We start from the raw sequence: 24,814 nt of genomic DNA, 5'->3' as shown, positions 1-24,814 counted from the left end.
CGTGACCTTCTAAGCCTCACCTATCTCCCCGGCACTGGGTAAGCCAGCGCCGGATCGGACAAGACATTGGCAGGTACACAAATGAAAGGGCAGAAACAATGCCCAAAGCTTGGGGGAAGTCGCTACCATTAGACTTAACCGCCAACCCCGAAAGAGGTGACCCCCAAGTTTATTGATAAACAAGCAACCTCCATAAAGGGAGGGAGGGTGGGAAAATTTTCTTTTCTACATTAAATGCTTACTGATTACAGCACACCATGAAGGGAAGTGCTTTTACATTGAATCATGCTTTTATAGCTAGACATGGCTATGGTTGCAACCAATAGAAAATTGCCATCTTGCAGATCATGCTGTGACAAGACTAGACAGTGTTGTGCAATATAGATTAAACAATAAGCTAATTCAAGGTACCCAACTAAACTAAGCAGGAAAACAAAGACATCGTGTTATTGCCGCCAAACATGTAACGTAATTAAATACAGTACCTAATAAACTGATTAGGGATTTGCACGTCACGCTCCATTAACTGCGTTTTACTGCTTGTGCCGTAAAACTTTCCTAAAATATAGATACAATGTATTTTTGTTGCGGCTCTCATTGATTAAATCCCTGTCAAAACATGGCATTTTGTCAATTGATAGTCATCCAAGGTTGCTCCTCAGTTGGCGTTTTTAGCACCATAGTTCCTTTTCTCTGTCCAACTGAAAAATCTTGCCTCCATCGCAGTTTTTTTCGTTTTCATCCGATTGGAGTAACGTATTGCAGTCAGCCATACAAGTACTATTTGAAAGAAAGATCACGTCATTTCGTTTGCGCTCAATGTAATGCGGCTTTAAATTTTAGTAACAGATTTATTATATCATGAACTATTAGTCTGCAGTTACAGTCAAACCTCTTTAGAGCGGTTTTCACTTGAGTGTCGAAAGTAAATTGCGTTTGCTTTGGTTTTGCATTGCTACGCTTAGTGATTGGCTTAAAAATCTCGCGCCACTTTCTCAGCCAATCAGAACTAAAACCAAAACCAATCGTGACTCGCTCGCGCACGTTTTCCCGCGCTTCGCGTCAGCTACATGTATTTGCTTGGAGTTTTGATTGGTTCACTGGTTTGTCTGTGTCCTTTGTGATTGGCCAGAGTAATTACTTTGGTTTTGGTTTTACGACACTCAATTGAAAACTGCTCTAATACGGACACCGAAGGGACAGAGCTGAGTGTCCATGTATTATGGAGTTCTCTGTAATTTAGTGGGAGAGCTAATGTGAACTCCTGTTTCTTTGAGACCAAGTGTGAACTTTCCGTAATATAGAGGTGTCCGTGTTATGGACGTGTCCATGAGGAGAGGTTCGACAGTTTTGTAATGTATTTGCTTGCAGATGATCGTAAAAAGTGCTGTCATTTTTTCGCATGATAAACGTAATGATTTATAGGTGCAGTACACGATGATTGAATCAGTAATAGTAGCTGTTGGTTGTTTCACCATTTTTTGTTGTTGTTTCAGGATGCAGTAAAGAAAGTAGAGATTGTCAAGCAAGTGCAGAGTATTGTCCTAAATAGTGAAAGGTAAGTTAACGCTAAGGAAAGAAAGAAGCCTTGTAGCAGGACAGCGGGGAGGGAGGGAAGGACGGAAGGAAAGACGTCTTATTATGGTCAATGGAAATAGTTTTCTGGACAGGAAAGTCAAGAAATTGTTGTTTTCTTCCTAGTTGGTAACCCTGCAGTGTTATTCAAACCAAGGCTTGCTTCAGGGCTTTTAGAAGTAAGCTACGTGTGTTTTTTAATTTAAATGTGTTTGTCTTTAGTTCAAAAGATGATATAAGGGACTGTGGTGGTATTCAAGGCTTATGTCGCCTGCTGAGTTTAAACAGAGACCCGCTTGTTCTGCAGCACATCCTAGCAAGTCTCGCATCTTTATCGTTTGAAAATGAAAGGTGAGCACACTACAAACTCGCAAAATCTTTAAATTTGGACGTCAACTTAGATTTGCATTTTAGAGAGAAAATTTATAAAAAAAAATAAAATTTCTTATGCATGTTAGCATCTTATGCAATATAACGTTTTCGCGACTCTGCTTCTTTTCAGTAACTGCGATGAAGTTAGAAACCAAGGTGGACTTCAGACGATGTGTTATCTTTTAGGAAAGGTGCGTCATCGTCTTTAATCAAGCTCAGACCAAGTTCTCTTGTTGACTCTTGATGACGTTTTCCAGATACTACCCTGCTTTTTATTGAGCTGGGCTCTGTTATTGGTTCAACCTATAGCCAATCAGATTGAACGTAGGTGAAGTACTTTCAGCCAACAAACCAATCAACAAACCACTGAATCGGTACTTTCCGCGGTTATCAAATGATTTAACACCGTTCAAAGTGACTGGCTTAGTGATAACGTTGTTTTGGATTTATTGCAGTCCTTGATAAATCACTTAAGTCTAGGGATGAATGATTTTTTTTTTATGATTAGAGCACTGTACTGAGGACTCTTGCAGAGACATCTGAAAGTATTTGGTAGTCTTTCAAATTTTCCAAATAATAATAATTTTCCCGCGGCTTGATTTGATGTTTTGTTTTCTAGATTGGAGACAGTGCTGTTCAAGAAAGCATTGCCTGGGCTTTAAAGAATCTTGCAGCCACGGAGAGGTAACTTATCTTTGCCCCTTTCCTTCTCTTTAAGAAAAAATTTTGTGTTCTTCCTGTATTTCAGTTCCCTCTATAATACATTCTCTTCATTTCCTTGTTTACCTCGATGTAACCACTGCCGCTAAAAATGCTGTGTAGTGCCTTGTAGGTTAAGTGCGTGGTTGTTTCGAATTGCCGTTTGGTGTTATCCTCCCTTGTTACTCCGTTGACACTTGTACATTTTTTTTGTCGCCCATTCTTTTGTTGTTGTTGTTGTTGTTGTTGTTGTTGTTGTTTTGCTGTTCCTTTGCTTGCTCTTTCCTTTTCTTCTTTTCATTTATTTCTTTTCTTCTTCGCTCACTAGTTGTTCTGAAAATTACTTACATTTGCTCAACAGAAATCAGAATGAGGCAAGAAATCGAGGCGGACTCAAAGCGTTGTGTGATTTTCTGAAGAACGCGTCCGACGAAAAAGTAAGTTGCAGTTTGTTTAATTTGGTTTTCTTTCAAACAAGTGCAATTGTAGTTTGCACTACCACGGAAAACTTTCGTGTTCAACAAGGACTAATTGAACCAAAATCGGAGAGCCTTCGGGTATTATGCGAACTAACCTAACCGAAGCTGGTAAGCCTTCGGGTACTACGAAGACTTACTGAACCAGAATCGGAGAGCCTTCAGTACTGCGAAGACTTATAGAACCAGAATCGGGAGCCTTCGGCTTCTACGATAATTAACTGAATCACGGTCGTAAAGCTTTCGGGTTCTTCAACGAAGACTTGCTTCGAAAACTTGCATTTGTTCCCTGAGAAATACTTTGTGAAAGCAACGCGAACTAAATGAGCGTTCTGCTCTATTTTCAGGTCCTGGAGAGGGTAGCTTGGGCTATTGGATCTCTTGTTCAAGACAACATCAGGTAGATGCCAGTATTGTAACTGTTTTCTAAATTTGTTAATTAATGAGAGAGTCTTTCTTGTGCGTGTCGGAAACGAACCATCGACAAATTGTACTTCTGTTTTCCCAAAAACATACACTCATAATCTACGGTCCTCAATAACAGCTATCTGTATTATTGGACAAAGTCCCCTTTCTCTGTTTGTTTTCATTTCGAAGCATTATATTTCACACAACCTTATCTATAGATCCAGAATTGTATAAGAGAATGGCTATGTGAACTTACTTGGTTAGCACTTATTGAAGTTAAAATTCGATTATGAAATGAAGTGTGGGGTTCGTTCAAATTGTGATACAATTCTACTAATAATAATCTCATTCTAACTTTTCATCGACAGTTCGCAGTAGAGCGTTCATAACATCTTTTTTGTATATTACTCACTGACATTTATGTCTTCTCCACAGCAACTGTCAAGCAGTGCAGGAGTGTAGTGGCATCAAGACCCTGTGCGAGCTGGTGGCACAAACATACAGCGAAAGTGTTTTAGAACGTACGATTTGGGCGCTTGGAATGTTAGCTATTGACATAAAGTGAGTACAGGATTTATCTGTTATTGCTGTTGTTTCCAACCACATTTTGCCGTTTCACGTTGCAAAACATCAGAAAGGTAAAGCATGACGTTTATTTTTCCCGGGACGGCAAAAGTGCAACTTCTGTCGTTTGGCGTTCGTTTTTGGAAATGAGTAGTTTTGTGTTTGTCGTGAATGTAAGATTTTTTCCCTGTTTTTATGGGCGATTGATTTTAGAATTTGATAAAAAAGTAACAAAATATAAGCCAAGCTCGCGTTTGCCGTATAACGTCGTGCTTAATCTCTCTATTAGCAGTAAAAAACACCTCATACACCCGAATTAACTTACCGTATTTACTCTAATAAGCGCCGCCCCCGAATAAGCGGCGCCCTCGAATAAGCGCCGCATTTGGGACAAAAAAGTTAATAAGCGCCGCAGTACCGATGCGGCGCTCGTTCGAGGAATTCCGTTTAACTTAAAACAGCACTACAAAACAACTCTAAAACAACAAAAGCGATGTTTTGCAGTTCTAAGTGATTGTTTTACTGCTTGCCCGTTAGTTTTCTATCCAACATTCTTACAACACGTAGTTCTCTAAATGTTGTGAATTCCTCTAACTTTGCCAGGATAGCTAGCTCCACTTCTTTCTTTAGCAAGAGACGAATACTGACAATCAATACTGACGCTATTTTCAATTACTGTAACTAAAAGATAAGATTCTTGGTTGCGACCACATTTTAAATAAGCGCCGCACTTGAGGCGCAAAAAAATTAATAAGCGCCGCGGCGCTTATTCGAGTAAATACGGTAATCTTGAAGATTTGATTTCCGACTATCTTTTTACCTATTCTTTTTCAGAAACCGCAATTTCATTCGTCAGTATGGTGGAATAGAAAACATTTGCAAGAAGCTACAAGAATCACCTTCACAGCAGGTGAGACCGTCAACAAAGTAATTCTTCTTTCACGTCGGCTCTTTTTCAACCCTTCCCTCCCCCTCTTGCCCCCTCTAGCTCCCTCTCTGAAATCTCCTTCCAACAGCTCTCAAGGGCCTTCACCTACCTATCCTCCCCGCGCTTCGTGGCACGTAGGGCCTTTCTCAAGGGCCTTGGTAGAAGTCAATATTTTAGACACGTAGCCATTACAAATCCTTTTAATTCTTTTTTTTATTGCTTTTAATCAGATCATAAAACAAGGCGCCCTGACACTGAAGACTCTTGCTAGTAGCAACCAGTACAACAAGGATGTTATGGTTAGATTGGGAATGATTGGAACACTGCGAAGGTTAGTACTAAATAATACTGTATACTGTGGATCTTTATTATGCGTTTTCCTTTTAATTACTTCTCTTCTTTGCACAAACGGAATGCGAAGATTTTGTTTTACTTGATTTACACCTTCCAAGGGGTAAAAGTGTTTTTGGCAAACTCCACAATCCAACAATCCTGCCCTTCCATTGGGACTGCGCAAGAAATGTCATAATTATTGTTGAAAAGAATCTGCAGAATTTACCATTCTTGTTATCCGATCGGAAGAAAGTCCAAAGCTACCTAATGGTCGCTTTTTCCTCGTTAAGAAAGAGCAAGGCTCTCTAGCTCGTCTTGCGCGTCCTTTGGTTCGCGCATGATCATTCGCCCTCTTTCAGGACAGCTTTCGTGACTTATTTCATAACCTCTTTCTTTTCTAGCTTGATGACAGATGAGCCGCAGAAATTAGGTATCATCTCGCGCCGTGTATGTTGGGATTTATTACAACGTCTCCTCGGCTCAGGCGCTGGCAACTTACAAACTACGAGTCCGCAAACTCCAGCGCCTGCTAGTAGAACCCAGGGATGCTCGACTTCTCCTGGCAGTGTTAAACCCCAGGAGCCTGAAGCAAGAGCCGTCAATGGCCATAATGATGTTAATGATGGTGATGGTGATGATGACTTACCCCCACTGGGAGGGGAGGACAGTGACAAAGAGAACGAAAAGCGCCCCGCCTGTAAATGCAGCCACACCACCAGCTAATACAACTGCTAAAGGTATCTGCTAAAGATAATGCATCTCAACGAGTAACCCAAAGAAATACAGTTGCTTCAGCGAGACCGATAAATCACGTCAGACCTTCTGCTGCGGAAGACACAAATATTGTTCCATTTAGCGTCCATCCAAAAACAGTTTGGTCACAAACAAGGGAACTGGTGCGAGTTTGTGTGAAGCTGCGCGGGGTGGAGAGACAGCAGACCGAGATTACTGCCCACAGGCTCAAGTTTAGGTACGCCCTTGCTTCCTATCACGTTTTTACTCCGCGATTTATCTAGTGGTGTGTCATTCATTCAAAGTTACAGGGTTTCTCGTTTGCCCGTCAAATACTTCAAAACCTGAATGGTTAGTGCTCATTCGTCTATTAGACCCTCGTGCCATACCCCACACTTCCCGCAAGAAGATACTTCCCCAGCCTCGCTAGGGACTGTCAACAATTTCTTTCAGTGATATTCTTGGGAATTTGATGGTACATCAAGACAATTTTTCTCCTTCGTATTCGTTGTATGGGCTTGTCACACAACGCTCCCCCTCTCCGCAGGGATGGCGGAGCCGGGGGTGAGGGGCTGGGGGGTTTGAGTTTCCCCCAATATTTCCGAAAAAATAAAGAATTACGTAGAGAAGAGTCTCTTAAGCCCCCCTCCCCCCAAAAAAACACTTCAAGTCACTAGTCAGCCCCCCCCCCCCCCCCCCCAGTTGGAAAAAATGTTCTGCCGTCCCTGCGACAGGGGTAGCGTTGCGTGATGACCTAAGGAGACAAGGAGACTTAAGGAGACGGAGACTAAGAAGACTTAAGGTCTCTGCACATGTGGAGAACAGGTCGCAGGGACACGTGGCAGCGACGTGCAGCAGCGACAAAATCATGTGTTGTTCTCACAGAGTGGACGTGGAGCGGGGACATGTAGCAGCATCAAAATCACAACAAAATTATGTACACACGCAAAAATATGTAGCAGGGACATGTCGCAGCGACACGTTTCCTCGTGTGTGCTGATTATTTTTGGCAAGCTGTTTTGTCCCTGCAACACGGAATTCAACTCGTTGAACTTCGTGCAACGTGTCGCAGGGACTCAAACGTTGTCAGCACACAAACGTTGTCAGCCGAGTGGGTGTGTCGCTGCGACATGTCCCTGGGGCATGTACCCGCTACAGTTACTTGTGTTTGTACACAATTATTTGTTGCTGCTACGTGTCCCCCCGCTACACATCCCTGCTACATGTCCCTTCAGTGTGAACAACACATGATTTTGTCCTGCTACATGTTGCTGCGACATGTCCCTGCGTCTTGTCTCCACGTGTGCGGAGACCTTAAAAGACAATATATGCTTGTCAATTTTTATTGCTGACTTTTGTTTGGAATTCTTGTCACCTACTGTTGGCCATCTTTTGGTACTTTTAAAGGAGAATTAGATGTAATCAATTCAATGCAATCAAGACACCTTTTTCACTTTTTGGTTTGCTGTAGTGTTCTGTGTTCTTAACCAAGCTTGTTACCTTCTTTTGGAGAATAGGGTCGCTTGACTCATAGTTCGTTGTAAATAGTAACTCCCATCACCTACCTGTTATACAAATGTAATCAAATTGGCAGGAGAAAATAGATGTTTATCACGGTTGGGAATCAAATAGCTAAGATGATATCCTTGTTTTTCTCACTAGAACACAGATGGGACGCTCACTGTACGAACTCGACTTGGAATTGTTTGAAGACATCGACTCTGAGGTAGGAAGGAATGTTTCGTTCTTCTTGCGTACCTATTGATTACAGTGTTGCTTACGTAGTTTATTCGCTTGACCATTGCAGCGAAGCGTGGTGTTAGTCAAAGGCGCTGAGGTACAAATTTTGCTCAAGAAGAGAAACCACGCGGTGTGGACGCGGTTGTTAAAAAGTAAAGAGAAGGTAAGGAAATGCATAGCGTAAAAAGACTTCCTTAGAGCCCAATTCTTCTCCCGCTCGAGGGACGTCGAAGGTTTCGACCCGAAATGAAATCCATTCTGATGACGTAGTGTCAGTGTAGTGTCTCTGATTGGTTGATACTTGCGCGCGAAAATTCAAATCGGAGCAGCAACCAATCGGAGACTGTCTCTGATTGGTTGTTGTTTGGATTTGAATTTTCGCGCGCAAATAGCAACCAATCAGAGACACTAACGGATCTTTCTAGATCAATATTTCAGGTCGAAATCTTGGAGGTCCTTCGCACGAGGAAGAAATCGAATGGTCGGTTATTACGCGACTTACACTCGGTGAAGTTATGGCTTTGTGGCTTACACAAGTTAAGTAGAAATGCGTGTCTTGTGTGACACGTAACAGTTTAGTTTCTGCCTATATTCCGTTGGCAGTATTTTGTCAAAATCTGTGTCATAAGGAAAAAAAACACGGATTTTAACCCCTCAGAAAAAAAAAGGCGACCGCCTGCACAGTTTTGCCACGAATGCGCAGTCCGCCGTCATTTTGTGCGGATCCCAGTCGCAAAAAGGAAATTGACATGGTTTAAAACTCTACACAAAACTTGATCGCGTGAGCTGTTGATCGACAAAATCATAACTCCTCGCGCATTCACTATTAAGGTCGGGACACACTATGCGACAAGTCGCAGCGACAGGTCGCTGCGACGAGTCCTCCTGTGTACTGCTTAAAAACAAGTCGCTGCGACAAGGTGTTTGTTCGGTGCACAACAGCGAATTTGGAGGGTGGGAATGTCAACTAGTTTCAATTAATACGGTGAATACATACGCTCCTCAGAATAAATTGTCGCGCAACTTGTCGCGGCGTGTCACACGCTGCGACAACGTTGCTCCTCATTGTCGCTGCGGTGTCGCACGAATTCAAACCAGTTTGAATTCGTGCACACTCGCCGACAAATTCACGCGCTGGTTTGTCGCAAGAATGCACCATGTCACACGGGCGACATGTCGCAGCAACAGGTCGCCGCGACGTGTTGCAGCGACGTGTAGCCTAGTGTGTCCCGACCTTTAATATACATTTTTTTTTTGCGCCTCAGCTGCCGTACGTCTCAATTGATTTTGATCGCTGGGAGGTTTGGTCTTCATCCGAGGAAGACGAAGGCGACGACGATGCGAACGCCCAAGCAGCGCCGACAAACCCGAACAATTCCCGACGGGATTCCGAAGATAGAGGAAAGAGCAAGCAAGTGTTTCTGCCGGAAATGCTTGTTAGTGATTCCGAATCTGACGAGCAAAGCGTGGCATCTGATATAGACTGTTTTGACTTCCGTTGACAAAAGAGTTCAGTGAATTGTTGTTTTCGGAAAGCTGTGCGTATGAGCGACCAAGCAATGGCCTGCAGGACGTCGCAAGTGCGCTACTAACTGCATTATATACAGGAAAGGAAAACAACATGTTAGAAAAGAAAACCCGCGATCTGTTCACATAGCGAGATGCGAACGCGAGAGTGCGTTTAGGAAGTTTTTTGTGAACATAAGTTGAAATTTTTGATTACATGTGACACAGTTCTTAAAAACGCATTAGCCTTTGTAAACGTTTACCCGAGGCAATATTTTTCTATTTATTTTACTAATATCTCAAAAGTAAAGCTAAAATGTATGACGCAACGTTATAACTTTTTATTTAGCCTTAAACAAACCAACTTCATATTTAGTCAGGGCGTACTGCGTTACAAAATCATAACTTTTGTAAGCTTAAATCGAATATTATTTTCTCTCTCTACTAGTGAAGGGTTTCTACTTATTTCTTATACTGTTCGTCGTTCTCTCAGGTTTTTCAGATTTTATCCACAGGAGGCTCCATAAGTTTCCAGCTTTTGTATCGTTATGCAAATATTTTGACGAAAGTTGACAATAGGCCTTATGCATGATAACGTCATAAGCTCAAAATTCACCACCAAGCCTCGTTTACGCAAATTATGCGCATCCTTTCGCCACCTTCATGCAGTTTTCACGTGGGTATTCTTTTCATCTTTGCTGCTTTGGGAATTCGTTCATGATAATATTTACAAGTTTGCACTTTGAAAGCGAGGCTTGGTGGTGAAACTAGCCAGATTGACGTAAACATGCATAAGGGCTATTACAATACATAAATGAAGCGAAATGATAATATATGTTTTGTTAATAAGATAGCATTATTCCTGTTACTAAATTTTATAGATTGATTTTACAATATTCTTAGTGTTATAAGCAATAAAATTAAGTTATTAAAACCACTTTGCAGTTATGAATTAAGTTTCAAAGCAAGAAAATAGAAAGCTGACAAAGCTCGCAAAGTTTGAGTCCAGCGCAACTCAGGGACACAAAGTTTCATCCGCCATGAAGTAACTACTTGAATGAGCTCTAAAACAAAGGCCGCTTGCTTATTAAATTTTTCGCGCCTCAAATGCGGCTCTTATGAGCGAGCGGCGCTAGATTAAAAATGAAAGCGACAAAAAACTAATTTAAAAATGAATTAATTTAAAAATGAATTGACAAAAAACTAAATCTTTTCTTTGAGTTAAACGATATATTTTCTATCGTCTGATTAAAACCATTCCTCTATTCCGGCACCCTAACAAAATGTGACAACAGAGAACTTAATGAAATACAATCACTTTGAAATGAAGAACATCGCTTTTGGTAAAAAAACAAAAATCCTAAATCGAGTAAATACGGTACTCCCTTACTCGGCGTCTCGCATTTACTGGCATTTCACAAGTTTAGCGATTCCGTCCCTAATCTGGGCATTTCCTCTGTAATACAACACGGGGTTTATACCAGAGCAGAGAGTAGCGATCGGAAAGAATAAGGGCTCTCCGAATATATTAATTGCCACCCGAAGAATCTGCGATAAACCCACTAAAAACGCGATGGGGATGATTAACAAAGCCAGTAAACTTACAACGTGGCGAGTAGTGGCTGTTAGCTGGCGCTCGATCGCGTTATTAGCGGTAGCAGGATTTACCCGTGCGCTTTCCTCCATTACCTGTGCCACCGCATTGTTATGCTTACGAAGGGTCACAAGAGTTAATATCTGGACAGCTACAACCAGACAAGAGAAAAGGATGATGAAACACACTTCAAAGAAATCGAGCGCTTTGCGAGGAAACACTTCCACTTGCTTTAAGATCACCATTGAAACTGAAGTTAGCCACACTCCACCGCAAGCCAAAATAGCGTGCTGCATCGTGACGGTCGTTTTATACCACATAGGTTTAGCGACTGCTAAGTAGCGATCAACACTCATCACACCCAGATTACCCAGCGTAGAAAACAAACATACAAAGAAGGATGCAACCATGATAGACGAATCCCAATCACTACGAATTGCACACGCCTTGCCAGTAAGTAACTCTTTGACTCTGAGTCTAACGTACACGGGCGTAACCAGCCCTCCCCATACGACATCAGTCAGGGTCAAACTACACACCAACAGAAACCCTGGTCTGATTCGAAGTCCACCCCAGAGAATGGCAATCAGGATTAACCCGTTTGACAGGAAACACCACAGACCTAACAGAAAGGTGACCGGTGTAAGAACAAAGTTGGAGTAATAAAAAAAGTGAAGCTGAAAAGTTTGTGAGATTCCTGAGGAAAAACATGGTCGCCCCGCTTGCTCCATTTCCAGGTCTGGCAAAACAGTCGGTGTTTCATTTGTAGTCAAGTTCGGATTCATGTTCACGCTGTGAAAAGAGACGGAACAGGTTTGCTTACATAAACACACCAGTGTTCAGGCTCGAAAGCTTAATTCTCCTAAATAATTCCATACATTTTCTTTAATACAAGTTTTGAGAGTTTGGTAATACATGAAGGCCACATCCCTCATTAATGACTACTAGGCACCTATGCTTCAGTAGGTTTCAGTTGTTTTGAAAGAAGTTTTACCCAGACATATTTGAATTTGACAGGACAGTTTGAACGCTCGAATCTTTTCATCGAAAAGTTACTGTTAAGATTATGTTTCGAAAGTGTAAACGAAAATTTCACCCACAACAAAAATTATTTTAACTCTCTATCTCAAAAGCCGTGATGTTTACGAACCTTATTTTACCGGTTAGGAAGAAGTGTGATCAGATACTGCATAAGAACTGGATTGCAATCTTTTTCAACCGTTCTCTCCGGATAACTCTTTGCCTATGGCTCAGTTGCAGCTAGCGAATATTTATCAATTTGTCAATTTCGTGGCGGCGTTCAGCAGATGTATGATGTTCATTTCAGCGGTTTGTTTTTGAAGATAATGCAAATTCTGGAAGTAATTTTTTTCTTTTAATTTGATTATATTTCACAGACTCCGTTCGAAATATATGAGAAAACAAATGGTAGGAATTTCCCAGTTAGTGCTTCAAACCACTTTTTAACGCTAAAAATATAAGGGGTACCCCCTTAAAAGCAAAACAAGGGCCTGGGTCTACCCATAAGGCCCTGGTGCCTAGGTCCCGCGGACCCATGATCCTTCGCTTTTTTTCCTTGTGCTTCAAACCCTACGGTAAGTATTTGCCCTTTATCTTGTATTTTTGCTCATTTTTTACCTTTTCAGGCTATTCCTCTGTGTTTTTGGCACAGCAGGTTTCTTTTTAGCGATATTTTGTCGCTCTTCAGATATATTGCATCGCTGAAGATATCCATTTGGCAACACAAAGTCGCATAGAAGGACTCGTTGCTGGTCGCCATCTTCCCGCCGAAACTGTTTCGGCGTCTGCCTGAAATACGAGATGAATGGTCCTGCCAAACGACGCAAAGACCTTTCACGTAGAAGACGATGATACTCTTCAGGAGATTCTTCTCTCGCTCGAGAGTCTTTACGAGCGAATAGATTCGCTGCGAACAAGTTCAGTCTGATGATCTGTCGATTATGGCTAATGACTCGTCAGGATAGAAGTTCAGCGAACCTTTGGCGACCGATAAGTCATTTGGACTTCTGCTGCGCCCGTTCGGGCACCTGTGGAGCCTATTTAGGCACCCATAGAGCCTATTCAGGCACCAATATTGCCTATTGAGGCACCAATATTGCCTACTCAGGAACCAATATCGCCTATTTAGGCACCAATATTGCCTATTGAGGCACCAATAGAGCCCATTGAGGCACCAATATTGCCTATTCAGGAACCAATATTGCCTATTCAGGCACCAATATTGCCTATTCAGGAACCAATATTGCCTATTCAGGCACCAATATTGCCTATTCAGGAACCAATATCGCCTATTTAGGCCCCAATATTGCCTATTGAGGCACCAATATTGCCTATTCAGGCACCAATATTGCCTATTCAGGAACCAATATCGCCTATTCAGGCGCCAATATTGCCTATTGAGGCACCAATAGAGTCCATTGAGGCACCAATATTGCCTATTCAGGCACCTGTAGAGCCTATTTTAGGCACTCGTCGAGCTTATTAAGGAACAAACCGAGTCTGATAGATATCTAAAGAAGCTGGGAACTCAATGCAGTCTTATAATGATAGCACTCGTAGAGACCATTTAGAAACAAACAGAGTCTGATAAGACATATCTGACGAAGCTGCAAACTTAAGTACAGTATTACAGTGATGATAATGGTCTGTTCGACTCCCTTCCAAGTCAACCTCCTGGAAACCATTATCCTCTTTCCCCAAATTTGTGGATACTAACTTTTGCAAATATATATTATTGTATATAAGCAATATCTTCTTATTCTGGAAGATTGGGAACTCCTCAAGTGGATGCTCCCAAAACTTGATCAGCAATTGTCAAATCAAGTTTCCCTTTGAATGAGATATTCTGTCCAAGAAAGGGACAAGGTTCAATGTTCATTGTTTGCCTTGACTTCTAGAATGCCACTGGCCCCATGTATGGTGCCCCTGGTGTATGATTGAGGTCCAACTTATGTGACAATTAACCATGCTGCAAGCTTTACCTGCTGGCAGAGCAAATGCTTTTCTGTCTATTTTGAGACATCAGACAGATAAATAGAAACTTAATTTTACCACAGTAAATTTGTTCAAAATTACAACTATGGCTTTTCTGTTCTCTGCAAACAGTGTTTCTTGCAGCCTGAACCAGGTCGTAACCCTTGCAGAGCTACCCTCAAGCTGTCACCAAAAAAGGGAGATGAAAAGATATGGCGCATTATACAGTCAATACTTTTCTAAACAAAGTTATATAGTTCCTTCTTTTGTAGCAAACATCAAGGAGACAGCTTGACCAATTAGCAATCCACTTGATATGTGTATTTGCACCGTTCCAAACTTAGTTGCCAGAATTAGCGTTGACGACGGTCAAAAGGTGAAGTCAATTAGACTCGCACAGTACAATTACTCCTAGCGCCTTGTGACTTAAAAATCGCCCCAAAACCGTACCGTGTATTCTCCACATCATTGCGGGTTCTCAGAAATGAGCCTTCGGTTTTTAATATACCATCCCTATATGTCTCCACCTTTACCCACGTATCGGGTCAGGAGGCTCTTGTATTATTCCAGCACTTCATAGGTTACCACGAAAAGGATCTTTATGAAAGATTTCCCTTTTCACGACACGATTTTTTTCACGGAAGCTCGTTTTCCTGGTACCAAAAACCTAGGACCCATGTGTCTAGTGATAGACCCGATCAAATGAAGTTCATTCTACCGAACCTTTCCAGACGGAAAACATCAGTTGCTTAAAAGCGTCGCTTTTACCAGGAGTTTTTATGTCAAGTACATTTTTAAGGACTCGTTCATTTCAGTTCTCGTTACGAGTTTTTCTCAAAATTAACTATTTTTTCGTACGGGAATATGTTCCAGTTCAAGACTCGCCCATTCGGCCTGTGTTTGGCCCTACAGAATTGATTAAGCCTCTTTCAACTTTCTTCAAGTGAAAGTCTATTCAAGTCCTTATAAACCTTTGACTTCGGCAGCTAAGGAAGTCGTCAAAACACTCTGAAGTGGCTCTCCACCAGTCCTTTAAGGTTAACAAGTAACCTTGGAAAATCATTCATATTCCTACATCGGTGCTTACCCACTTACTGGGTTTCATAATTGTTTTCAATGTTAGTGATTTTACCATTCCGTCAGGAAAAAGCAGCAAGATTCTACACTGTTCTCACTGTCTGCTTCGCGGAATATCACAATGCGAAGCCCATGGCTATCAAATCTTATCGTTCTGATTTTACTAGCCATTTGGCAAATGCCTGTATATTTCCCGCCTTTTGCGTTCCGGTCCTAATAAAAGCCTATAAGTGAACCTGGCGAATACCCATATGTTTATTTGTTTGTTTGTCAGATCGACATTAAACTCAGAGACTTAAGACAGTATCCTGTCGCATTTATTTCACGTTTAGAAGCAGATGATTGCAGATCATGAGATAAGAAAATCGCTTAAAGGGTTTTTCCATAACCTCAAAGTTTACATAAGTTTTACATTACATGGTGTAATGTAAATTGATTATTATAAATGCATTTTTGGCGAAAAAAACTTACCTTCATAGCGAAATGTGGACAGTTTTGCAGTGCCAAATTAAATGGAATGCGTAAAGTCCTTGTTTTTAAGCGACTTGAGTAATTCAATTAGTTGCTATTATATTATACCACTTCAAGCATATTTTCATTCAGTTTTTATTTTAAAGCTTGGGCTTTTTAATTATTAAAAAAACAGAAGTTTTAACTAAACAAACTTCTCCTTCGAGAAAACGACTGATCTGCTATGAAAGCAAGAGGGAAGTCTGGGTCCACAATTATCCAAATAAGTCGTTTTAAATAATAATAATTATTTATTTTGGTGTATGTCACGTATACCAAGTTTATTGGAACCCGTCTATTTTTTGCCAAGCAAGGGATTACGGTATCACACCGGCAAATGTTACGTTCTTGAACATAACACAAGCGTATCTGTAGCCTATCTAAACTGCCGTTATAACTTACTACACTGCGGCCTCACTTGCCGCGGCAGACGTCGGTAAATCCAGAAAAATCCGCCCGCGCCGCGTCTGTCGGAGTTCCTAGGCGAAATCGCCTTGAGCAAAACCGCGGCAAATGGGTGTATGTTTTCGGGCGGTAGTACACACGTTATTCATTGTTATAAAAAGCTACTATAGCCCCTAACACTTTAAGTTCACCCAGCCAGGAAGTTGTTCTCCCTGAGTTTACATTTATCTCTGACCTCAACTCTCCTAACGGAGTTTTTTGCGGTGTCTTTCTTACTCGCTATATGTTATATTATGCTTAGAAAATCTGATATTTCAGGCTCGATTCAGACAAACCTACAGAAGCATTTTTTTGCCCGTCTTTGACCAAGGCAAAAAGCTTTCTCCCAAATAATGTCTTCAACGATATTTAGTTATTTTATCTTTTTAGGAACATAGATTCTGTCAACCGTTTAGTTGTTAATTTCAATTAGACTGCCCCACAAACCGTTATAACGCATTGTGGGCTGGCTAGAAAATTTTTATGTGTGCAGCAGGAATAGACAGTCATATTTTAAAGCTATGCTAGTGTGTGTTGCTTCTACAATAGCAGCCGCCAGTAAATTTCTCACACTTACTTTTTGCATTAGATGACCTATTGGTCTTGTGCTTAAACTGCATTCAGCACATTTTACTGCTATCCCATGTTTAATTAAAACCTTGCTATGGAGGTTTTTTCCTCAAGGTAGATGTAACAGCCGTTCTACACTGACATCGAGGTTTTTCCTCTCATTTAAGTTTACTTGGAAACTGGCTGTGTTATGATTTTTTAATTGCTTATACAAGTGGCGTTAAAAACTACCATTTGTTTTCTCATATATTTCGAACGGAGTCTGTGAAATATAATGAGAATTATACTAGGGCCGCCAAGCGGCCTGAAGTAATAATTCGGATTATGTAAACAGACGAAGTGAGAAATATATGAGGTTCCCACCCTTCACCCTTCCCTGGTGTATTTATAGGGTGTTGCTTTGCCTGTCTATTTCACGGCGTCAAAAAGCCAGCGAAGGATCATGGGTCCGCGGGACCTAGGCACCAGGGCCTTATGGGTAGACCCAGGCCCTTGTTTTGCTTTTAAGGGGGTACCCCTTATATTTTTAGCGTTAAAAAGTGGTTTGAAGCACTAACTGGGAAATTCCTACCATTTGTTTTCTCATATATTTCTCACTTCGTCTGTTTATATAATCCGAATTATTACTTCAGGCCGCTTGGCGGCCCTAGTATAATTCTCATTTTTTATATATATAATCCTAAACAGAAGAAACTGAAAATCAATTCCCGCGAGTCTTTCGCAAAAATGTGGCAAAACACAATTTTCTCAGCACCATTTCAATAAATTAAATAAGAAATGGTGCGCATCCAACAAAACTTGTTCAAAGTATTAAAACAAGTTATCGGTAGAAGTAAAGGAACCATTTTGAGTTATATCCATCGAGCTGTAAAGATACAATCGATCGGCAAATTTATTAAATGCCAGACCTATTTCATTTGCGCCGAAATTTACATCTTTCAGTTATTAATTCTTGACCAACATGGTAACAATTTAAATGAAATTATTAAAAAATCGTATTCGCACAGTACATTTGTGAGTTTTCGGGTATAAAGATTTCAATCTATAAAGAAGGTAAATTGACTGAAGTGACTTCCGAACGCTTCTGGGAAAACTGAAAATTTTTTCTGTGCGAGAATAGCACTGAATATGTAAATGTTTATTATTTTAGTTAATTGTTATACCGCGAGAATCATTCCATGCGCGCGATTAATAGCGTAGATTGTCTCGGTATTAAAATTTGAACGCTAATACCTGAAATTTACTTTTTTGTTGTGAAAATAGAAAAGAAATTACGTCTCAATTTAATGCAATATATTCCATTTCTGGCATCAAATAAGTGTATATTAAAGGACAATTGAAAACACCCATCCTTGATGTATGGTCACAAGTTTCTAAGATTTCAATTTTTCTTTGTAACAGCTTGGGCAAGTCCGTAGGGAGGTTGCAGTCTGAATGGCAATTTCAGAATCACAAATCTTAAAGGGACTTTGATACGGGGATTTCGCAGTTTTTTGGTCTAAACTGTTCTGAAATAAGTGATAGGCAACTTTACTCATGGAAAACATTATCTTCGAACATTTAACTGAAGACATGTAACCTTTATTTGGGGATAGGAATCAAACTTTGGCTATAAATATCGATATTTTTTTTTTTTGAAGACGCGCGGAAACAACTTAAAAACATTGTCTAAGGTTTTCAAATTGCAATCCATTTCTATCCGGGCCATCCGCAGCCAAACACGTTTTTAAACAGCTTTTTAATCATTGTTAATAACAATGGACCATTATTTTTAAGTTTCCTTCAACACAAAATTTTGGCTGTTCAAGAATCTCTTTAAATCCGTGACATAGTCCCTTTAAACGTAAACAAAGACTGCGTACCGAGACGGTAGAGACGGTAAATGATTTGTTGACCTAAAATATCTCATTTGGGAGAAGACTAAGGGCTATCATGCTCGCAAAGGGTCAAGAAAATTTTGCACAAGTTTCCTCGATGCTGAAATTCCCATAAGTGCCAGTGGTGTATTGCATTGTAGTAGTAGACAAGTAGATTGTAAAGCACTTGATGAATACAAAGCAAGGATCGAAATATAGCTTTTTCGAGAAAGGTTGTCGGAAAAAAGTGCTGGCGACGACAAGAACGAAAGGGGGTCTGGGTACTCACTGGAATTTTGCGGAAATGTACAAGTCAATTTTCAAAGCTTTGGAATGGGCAAAGGTTTGGTGTAGCTCGTCCAATATATTATAAAATTAATTCATTTCATAGTTTATATAGTTTGCTGTTTTTACTTTGAAACATAAGATATGTAACCAAACGTTTTAATAATGAGAACATCTTGAAGTAACTCATTCAATTTTCCTTTATCCATACAAACATAAACAGTGATAAACTATCTAAATACGAGAGCAGAGCAGCGCCTTATGTCACCATTTATTCATTCACCATTCATTCATGCTTCAAGACTTTTTATTCATTTCTACAACATAGTTAACAGACGTTCTTTATAACTACAAGCTTAACCAACGAAAAAAAGAATTTTATTGGGTACATTTTCGTTCGCCACTTAAGACTAAAACTAGTGTCTGAAGCTGTTTTGGAAGGCTTTTATTCTTGGCCTGCTTTGACTCACTTGGTGCAAACAGCGCATGTCAGCTCTCGGGAGCTTACATACGGGAGGCATGGTAACGAGCCACAGTCTCCTTCCACGAGGTACAACAGGGCACCATCTCTGTCGGCGTGGCTGCCGGGAACAAACTCTGCGTCCGAATCAACGCAAATGAAATTGGTAGAGTGCTTGTGGCTTGAGCGCGCTGCCATCAGGTACCCATGGTACTCTTCGGTCCAACCAGATGGACAGTCATTCCTTGCGGGTATCATCAACTTAGTTGCACGTGACTTGCCGTAACACACAGCACATGGGGCCTCATGGTTATGAAGGTTGTGCTTAAATGGATTGAATGAGCTGACTTCATATTCTGTGCCATACATGTATGAACGTGACTGCCAGCCGTCCTGGTACTTGTCGTATTTTGGGTTGTTTGGCAGACAAGTGTACTCTCCTCCACCACCAGTGTGAGCGTAGTGGCTACCTCCAACAAAACCTGAACATGAACAAACAACTTTAGCATCTTTGCACCTTCAGGACACAAGCTCGATAATCAGTTCTCTTTATCGATAACCATACATTTCTTTATAGTTGTTAGTTTAAAGAATTTGCTGGTTCATTGAGACAAAATTTTATTTTCATCACATCTCTATTTTCAGGAGCTATGTCACGGGGATTTTGCAGATTTTTGGTCTAAACTGTTCTGAAATTAGTGGCAGGCAAATAAACTCATAAAAAGACATTATCTTTGAACATCTAAGGAAATATATAACCTTAATTTGCGGATAGAAATCAACCTACGGCTATAAATATCGATTTTTTGATGACGCGCGGAAACAACTTGAAAACGTTAGCCTTACTTTTTCCAGTAGCAATCGTTTCCATCCGAGCCATCCACAGCCAAAGATGGTCGTTAACAGTTTCAGTGCTCTAATATAGCAATTTTTACTAAAAATGGACTATTATTTTTAGGTTTCCAGCGACACAAATATAAATTTTGGCTGTTCAAAAATCTGGTAAAATATCAAGGGCGAAATCGAAGATTTCCTTTGGGGTATTATTTCCAACAGACACTTTTGAACTATTTTCAATCATACCATTCGAAAAATAAATTTTTCCAAGAATACCTGAATTAATACAAAAGTTTAAGATGTTAATCCGCCAGCACTTTGAGTATAAATTGGACAATATTATGTACCAAAATTATTTACATATTATTGCAATCTTCTGTCTTACTGTTTCAAGTCATTTCTAACAACACCAACTTATAAAATTTGAAATTCATTTTCTTAGGCTCTGATAAGAAATTAATGTTGGTATTATCAAGGATTTAGTTTTTGACATGTTGAAGTATAGTGGATTGACTACTACCTGTAGACAAAATTTTAGGAAAATTTCAGTGTAAGAGCGTTTAAGAGTAAATCAAAAGTTCTTTTTAACTTTTTGAAGTTCCTACAATCGGCCGTCGAAATATCTTAACACATATTATCTTTACTGGTTCAAGTATTTATTTTTCATTTTGAATAACTGATTTCAGTTACTTGAAAACGCTCTGACTGATTTTTCTAAAATTTCGTAACCAGTTAGTCAATCTACTTATCCTTATCATATCAAAAAATGAATACCAAGAGTCAATCAATCTAGATTTCGAGGAAATCAGGCTTGTTTGACTAAGCGACTAGTAAAAATTAAACTTTGGCCATAATTGATCATTATGGTGTATTTTGGCAAAAATCGAACATTGGCTTCCCTGATAATTTTCATTTTAAAAACAGCCACCCTAGGAGCTAACGAAACTATATCGAGCCTCTTTAAATTAGTCTGGTACTCGATCTTTGTCCAGCTAAAAGTAATATCACTCGATTTCCTGATCGATTCCGTCTTAAAACGTTCTATTAATAAAGACTAAAAAGGCTGGTGGTATAAGTTTCAAAACTGACATACTTCTGGCAATTAATGTAGTTGTTTTAATTTGCCACTCCATTGTGAGGCCCTGTTAGGGGTTTTAGGGATAAGGGATAACTCAAAAATATTTTAGGGATAAGGGATAAATGTTTAAATAATGATAGGGATAAGGCATAACAACACATTAACAACTCAGTTTTAGGGATAATAAAAATTAAAACAATATGGATAATAGTTTTGGTAATTTTAGGGATAAGGAATAACTGCCCTCAAAATTATTGGGATAAGGGATAACCTAAACCCCCCTAATTGTAAGTCAGTTGTTCACGTCAACTTCTATAAGGAACCCCGAGTGGCTAAAAACCTTGGTTTGTTGGGTCGGTAATGTATATTTTACCTTCATAAACCAACTGAGCACCATTAGGACATGTGGTCCTTCCCCAGCGAACATATTTCACCCCAGAGGTCCCAGTTCCTTTAGGCCCTGGAGGTCCCTTCAACCCAGGACTCCCAGCAGGACCTTTTGGACCGGGTGGGCCTGGAAATAAAATGAAACAAGCGCATTTTTGTTACCTTTTACAGCAAGGAACTGAAAGAATAAAAAAATCGTCTAGAGTGAGATAACAAGAAAATTGCGGGCACTAACGAAACTCTACCTACAGTAATACATCCCCAGGCATTTGTATTTAGTGTAAGGAAAATCATTTAGTCTGTGTAATGCAAGAAATGATGAAGTAATTTTAGGAAACGTTGCTAAGTTTGGTAGTTTATAGAAAGCCTCACCCACACCCCCTCTCCCCGGTTCTGAATAAGGTTAAGAATTGTCGTTTTCATTGTTCACTTGGAGGCCTTCCTTGTTTGACTAAGAACACATGTTTATCTTTTAAAAGAAGGGACTAAAATAAATTCCGTAAGTATACATGCGTTACTGAAGGGAGCTAAAATAAATTCCGTAAGTATACATGCGTTACTGAAGGGAGCTAAAATAAATTCCGTAGGTATACATGAGTTACTGAAGGGAGCTAAAATAAATTCCGTAGGTATACATGCGTTACTGAAGGGAACTAAAATAAATTACGTAGGTATACATGCGTTACTGAAGGGAACTAAAATAAATTCCGTAGGTATACATGAGTTACTGAAGGGAACTAAAATAAATTACGTAGGTATACATGCGTTACTGAAGGGAACTAAAATAAATTCCGTAGGTATACATGCGTTACTGAAGGGAACCAAAATAAATTCCGTAGGTATACATGCATTACTGAAGGCTAACTGACATACCAGCTTTCCCCGGGGGTCCCACGGGGCCTGCCTGGCCATCATCGCCATCCCTGCCGTCCCGCCCTAGGATAAAAGATGTTAAATAATGATATGTCAATACAACAGGAAAAAACATGGATTACTGCTGAACCATCTTTTTTTTAACTTACCTCGCAGTAAGGAAAGGATCGCAGATCGGCTAGTTTCATTCATTCTGTGAAGATAAATTGTTAGTTCAAATAAACAGTTGTGTTATTAAATCGAGTGATTTCGAGTCTATGTAAAAGCAATAACTTTCCGTTATATTGACCGTGAGTTGAAAACCCTGCCATCCGTTGATTGTCAAAAACTAAAGTGTGGTCGTTGTGAGTAGAAAAGCTCCTTTTCAAGTAATAAGCTAGCAAAGTTTAAAACTGTTTCGCTAGGTTCGTTGAGAAAACCGATAACGAGTGTCCAACTATACTAACGAAAAAATGCAGCGCCTATCACTTTTTTTACCTTTTTTCCAAAGCCTGCAGTCGCTTTTCGAAGTCCGGTTGGGTGGAAGTTTTATTACTCGTAGCCGCTCTCTTTTGCCTGGCGTTCAATTCGACTGAAGATGCAACAGAAACGTTGGGAATTTGATTTCTTTCAAGGCGCAAGCCTTCCAGCGTACTCTCGATATGAGAAAGGCGTCGGTTCATTCGGAAGTCACTCGCAAGCAGAAACCCAACACCGATCAAAGACACTCCCACGAACACCAGGATCGCGAGCGTTGTCGAGCGCAAGGTTGGGGGAAAGTTTTTCTTCGCTTCTACGTCTGATTTGTACTCCATTTTAAGATTTTGAAGCTTTCTGTCAAAGAAACAACTCTTCTGGCCGATTAACGGGAACTGAACTTTGACAGCTATAACCACAATTAATGTTATTATTTTGTTCAAATATTATTGGTAGAAAGAATTAAACAATAAGATCGAGGTCAAAATACGACTCGCGTAAATTTTCGCGTTCGCTAATAATTCAACGCTCCTTTATTCACTCTCAAAAAACATCCACTAAAATCTTAATTTCCTATCTAAGAAAACGAAACAAATAAAATTTAGGACAAGCGTAAACTACTGAAACTTAAAAGATGCGTCCAAGTAACGTTGTGAAATAATCGAGGAAAAAAATAACACTCGACCCGGTTATTTTTATTTTGTTTTTTGTTTTCCACGGCTGGCTGACCCCGTCAGAGCTACCAACACATTGAAGTATTTCTACATCTACATGTAGAAATACTTCAATGTGTTGGTAGCTCTGACGGGGTCAGCCAGCCGTGGAAAATTTGCATTTTAAATACGATACTAGTTATACAACTTCGTAGGGGGATTTGGGTGGGCTTATAAACGGAGGGGTTTATATCAGGGAGGGCTTATAAGCGAAATAAAAAAAAACGTTTCGAAACGAGCCATGGGAGTGTTCATCGTAATGTGTTTTGAAGTTAAAAAGTCATAATAAAGCAACATTTAGCCCTGTTCAGTACTGTCATCCAGCAGAGGGGGGCTTATATCCGGGAGGGCTTATAATCGGATGATTTTTTTTTGTTTCCAGATAGATGAGCCTATAACCCACGGGGGGGGGGGGGTGCTTATAAGCGGGAGGGCTTATAACCAGAATTTTACGGTATGTAGTCAGCTTCTTAGTCGTTTCCTTTGTTGCTGGGAGTGGAGAGGTATAATGTAGTGTCCATTATTCCTGCCGTCCAATTTCCATTATTCCCTTCTGATTCCAGTCAAGAAAACAATACATTATTCCAGAGAAATGTCGCTGATTATTCCGAAGAAAAACATCGCTTCCGCAGGGGCATACCATTTTTCGTGTCACCCCACAATACTACTCCGATTTTCGATTTTCACTGGGACGTGAGCGCTACGTACTCCGGTTACGACTCCGACTCGCTAGTGAAAACCAGCCTTCATTAGATATTTTAGTGTGTAGTATTGCTGCACATTACACTGAAATGCCTTATAAGATACATACTAGTTATGCAACGCTTTCGAGTGGTATACTGTTCCCCGGTCACATTCGTCACCGAGCCTGGCGCGTGTGTCAAGAAAAGCGCGTCCTGTTCCGGGTGTCTTTCTCCATGATCCTACTAATTCGTCGGATACAATTCGCAGCGCATGATGGGAAGGTTGGGTTGAATACCGTCGAATATACACGGCTTTCCTGTATTCTGATGGCTGTATTTTCTATGGCATGGTATAAATGTATGTACCGGGGGATGATACAAGAGAAACGTATAAGCGATGCTATGGTAACAATGATCTACCTCATCCATCCGGTCTTTTGCCCAGTCCCTCGACTCGAACTCCTTTCTCCGCTTTTTAACTGAACTTCCGCCGGAAGTAGAGTAGACCTACTTCCGCTCCAAGGGAAAGGAAAAGTAAAATAACCCAAAAGTAAACAAAACCTGGATCACAAGTAAACTCACTGGATAACAGCAAGCAAAGAACACGTTTATTGGCATTTGAACAGCTTGGATACACCTTGTCGTATTTGGGGATTTCCACGGT

General features: G+C 40.3%; 3 protein-coding genes across 3 annotated transcripts in view; 1 reads left to right on the top strand and 2 right to left on the bottom strand.

The window, feature by feature from the left end:
• Positions 1 to 10,267, top strand: part of LOC144649262 (uncharacterized) — a 49,005-nt gene extending 38,738 nt beyond the window's left edge. Inside the window, 15 exon segments of the mRNA XM_078508734.1 lie at positions 1,497 to 1,558; positions 1,798 to 1,926; positions 2,078 to 2,138; positions 2,567 to 2,631; positions 3,008 to 3,083; positions 3,470 to 3,522; positions 3,966 to 4,091; positions 4,929 to 5,004; positions 5,253 to 5,353; positions 5,757 to 6,057; positions 6,059 to 6,092; positions 6,124 to 6,325; positions 7,750 to 7,813; positions 7,895 to 7,990; positions 9,093 to 10,267. Of these exon segments, the coding sequence (XP_078364860.1) occupies positions 1,497 to 1,558; positions 1,798 to 1,926; positions 2,078 to 2,138; positions 2,567 to 2,631; positions 3,008 to 3,083; positions 3,470 to 3,522; positions 3,966 to 4,091; positions 4,929 to 5,004; positions 5,253 to 5,353; positions 5,757 to 6,057; positions 6,059 to 6,092; positions 6,124 to 6,325; positions 7,750 to 7,813; positions 7,895 to 7,990; positions 9,093 to 9,329 (1,683 nt within the window). The 3' untranslated portion in view covers positions 9,330 to 10,267.
• Positions 10,268 to 10,737: 470 nt separating this feature from the next.
• Positions 10,738 to 11,712, bottom strand: LOC144651145 (cannabinoid receptor 2-like). Its single transcript, XM_078511039.1, has one exon. It carries the CDS (start codon positions 11,710 to 11,712, stop codon positions 10,738 to 10,740), a length of 975 nt encoding a protein of 324 aa, XP_078367165.1.
• A 7,402-nt stretch (positions 11,713 to 19,114) lies between these two features.
• Positions 19,115 to 23,178, bottom strand: LOC144652151 (uncharacterized). Its single transcript, XM_078512169.1, has 5 exons — positions 22,776 to 23,178; positions 22,448 to 22,491; positions 22,299 to 22,361; positions 21,412 to 21,552; positions 19,115 to 19,605 (listed from the first exon to the last, which is right to left on the bottom strand). The coding sequence occupies exons 1-5, from the start codon at positions 23,090 to 23,092 to the stop codon at positions 19,130 to 19,132; spliced, it is 1,041 nt and encodes a 346-aa protein (XP_078368295.1). The 5' UTR covers positions 23,093 to 23,178; the 3' UTR covers positions 19,115 to 19,129.
• Positions 23,179 to 24,814: the final 1,636 nt, after the last annotated feature.

Source organism: Oculina patagonica, chromosome 4 (genome assembly GCF_052425735.1).
Source record: "Oculina patagonica isolate OP01 chromosome 4, crgOcupat, whole genome shotgun sequence".
In the NCBI taxonomy this organism is placed as follows: Eukaryota; Metazoa; Cnidaria; class Anthozoa; order Scleractinia; family Oculinidae; genus Oculina; species Oculina patagonica.
The sequence above is the reverse complement of the archived record's forward strand: the minus strand, read 5'-3'. Positions and strand labels throughout refer to the sequence as shown.

What these genes read in the sequence shown, in the direction of transcription:
- LOC144651145 (XM_078511039.1), bottom strand. Translation starts at nt 11,712, where the DNA reads ATGAATCCGAACTTGACTACAAATGAAACACCGACTGTTTTGCCAGAC.
- LOC144652151 (XM_078512169.1), bottom strand. Translation starts at nt 23,092, where the DNA reads ATGGAGTACAAATCAGACGTAGAAGCGAAGAAAAACTTTCCCCCAACC. An exon ending in CTGCAGGCTTTGGAAAAAAG is followed by an intron (nt 22,492 to 22,775) that starts GTAAAAAAAGTG and finishes TTATCTTCACAG; the next exon opens with AATGAATGAAACTAGCCGAT. An exon ending in TGCTCAGTTGGTTTATGAAG is followed by an intron (nt 19,606 to 21,411) that starts GTAAAATATACA and finishes GTTCATGTTCAG; the next exon opens with GTTTTGTTGGAGGTAGCCAC.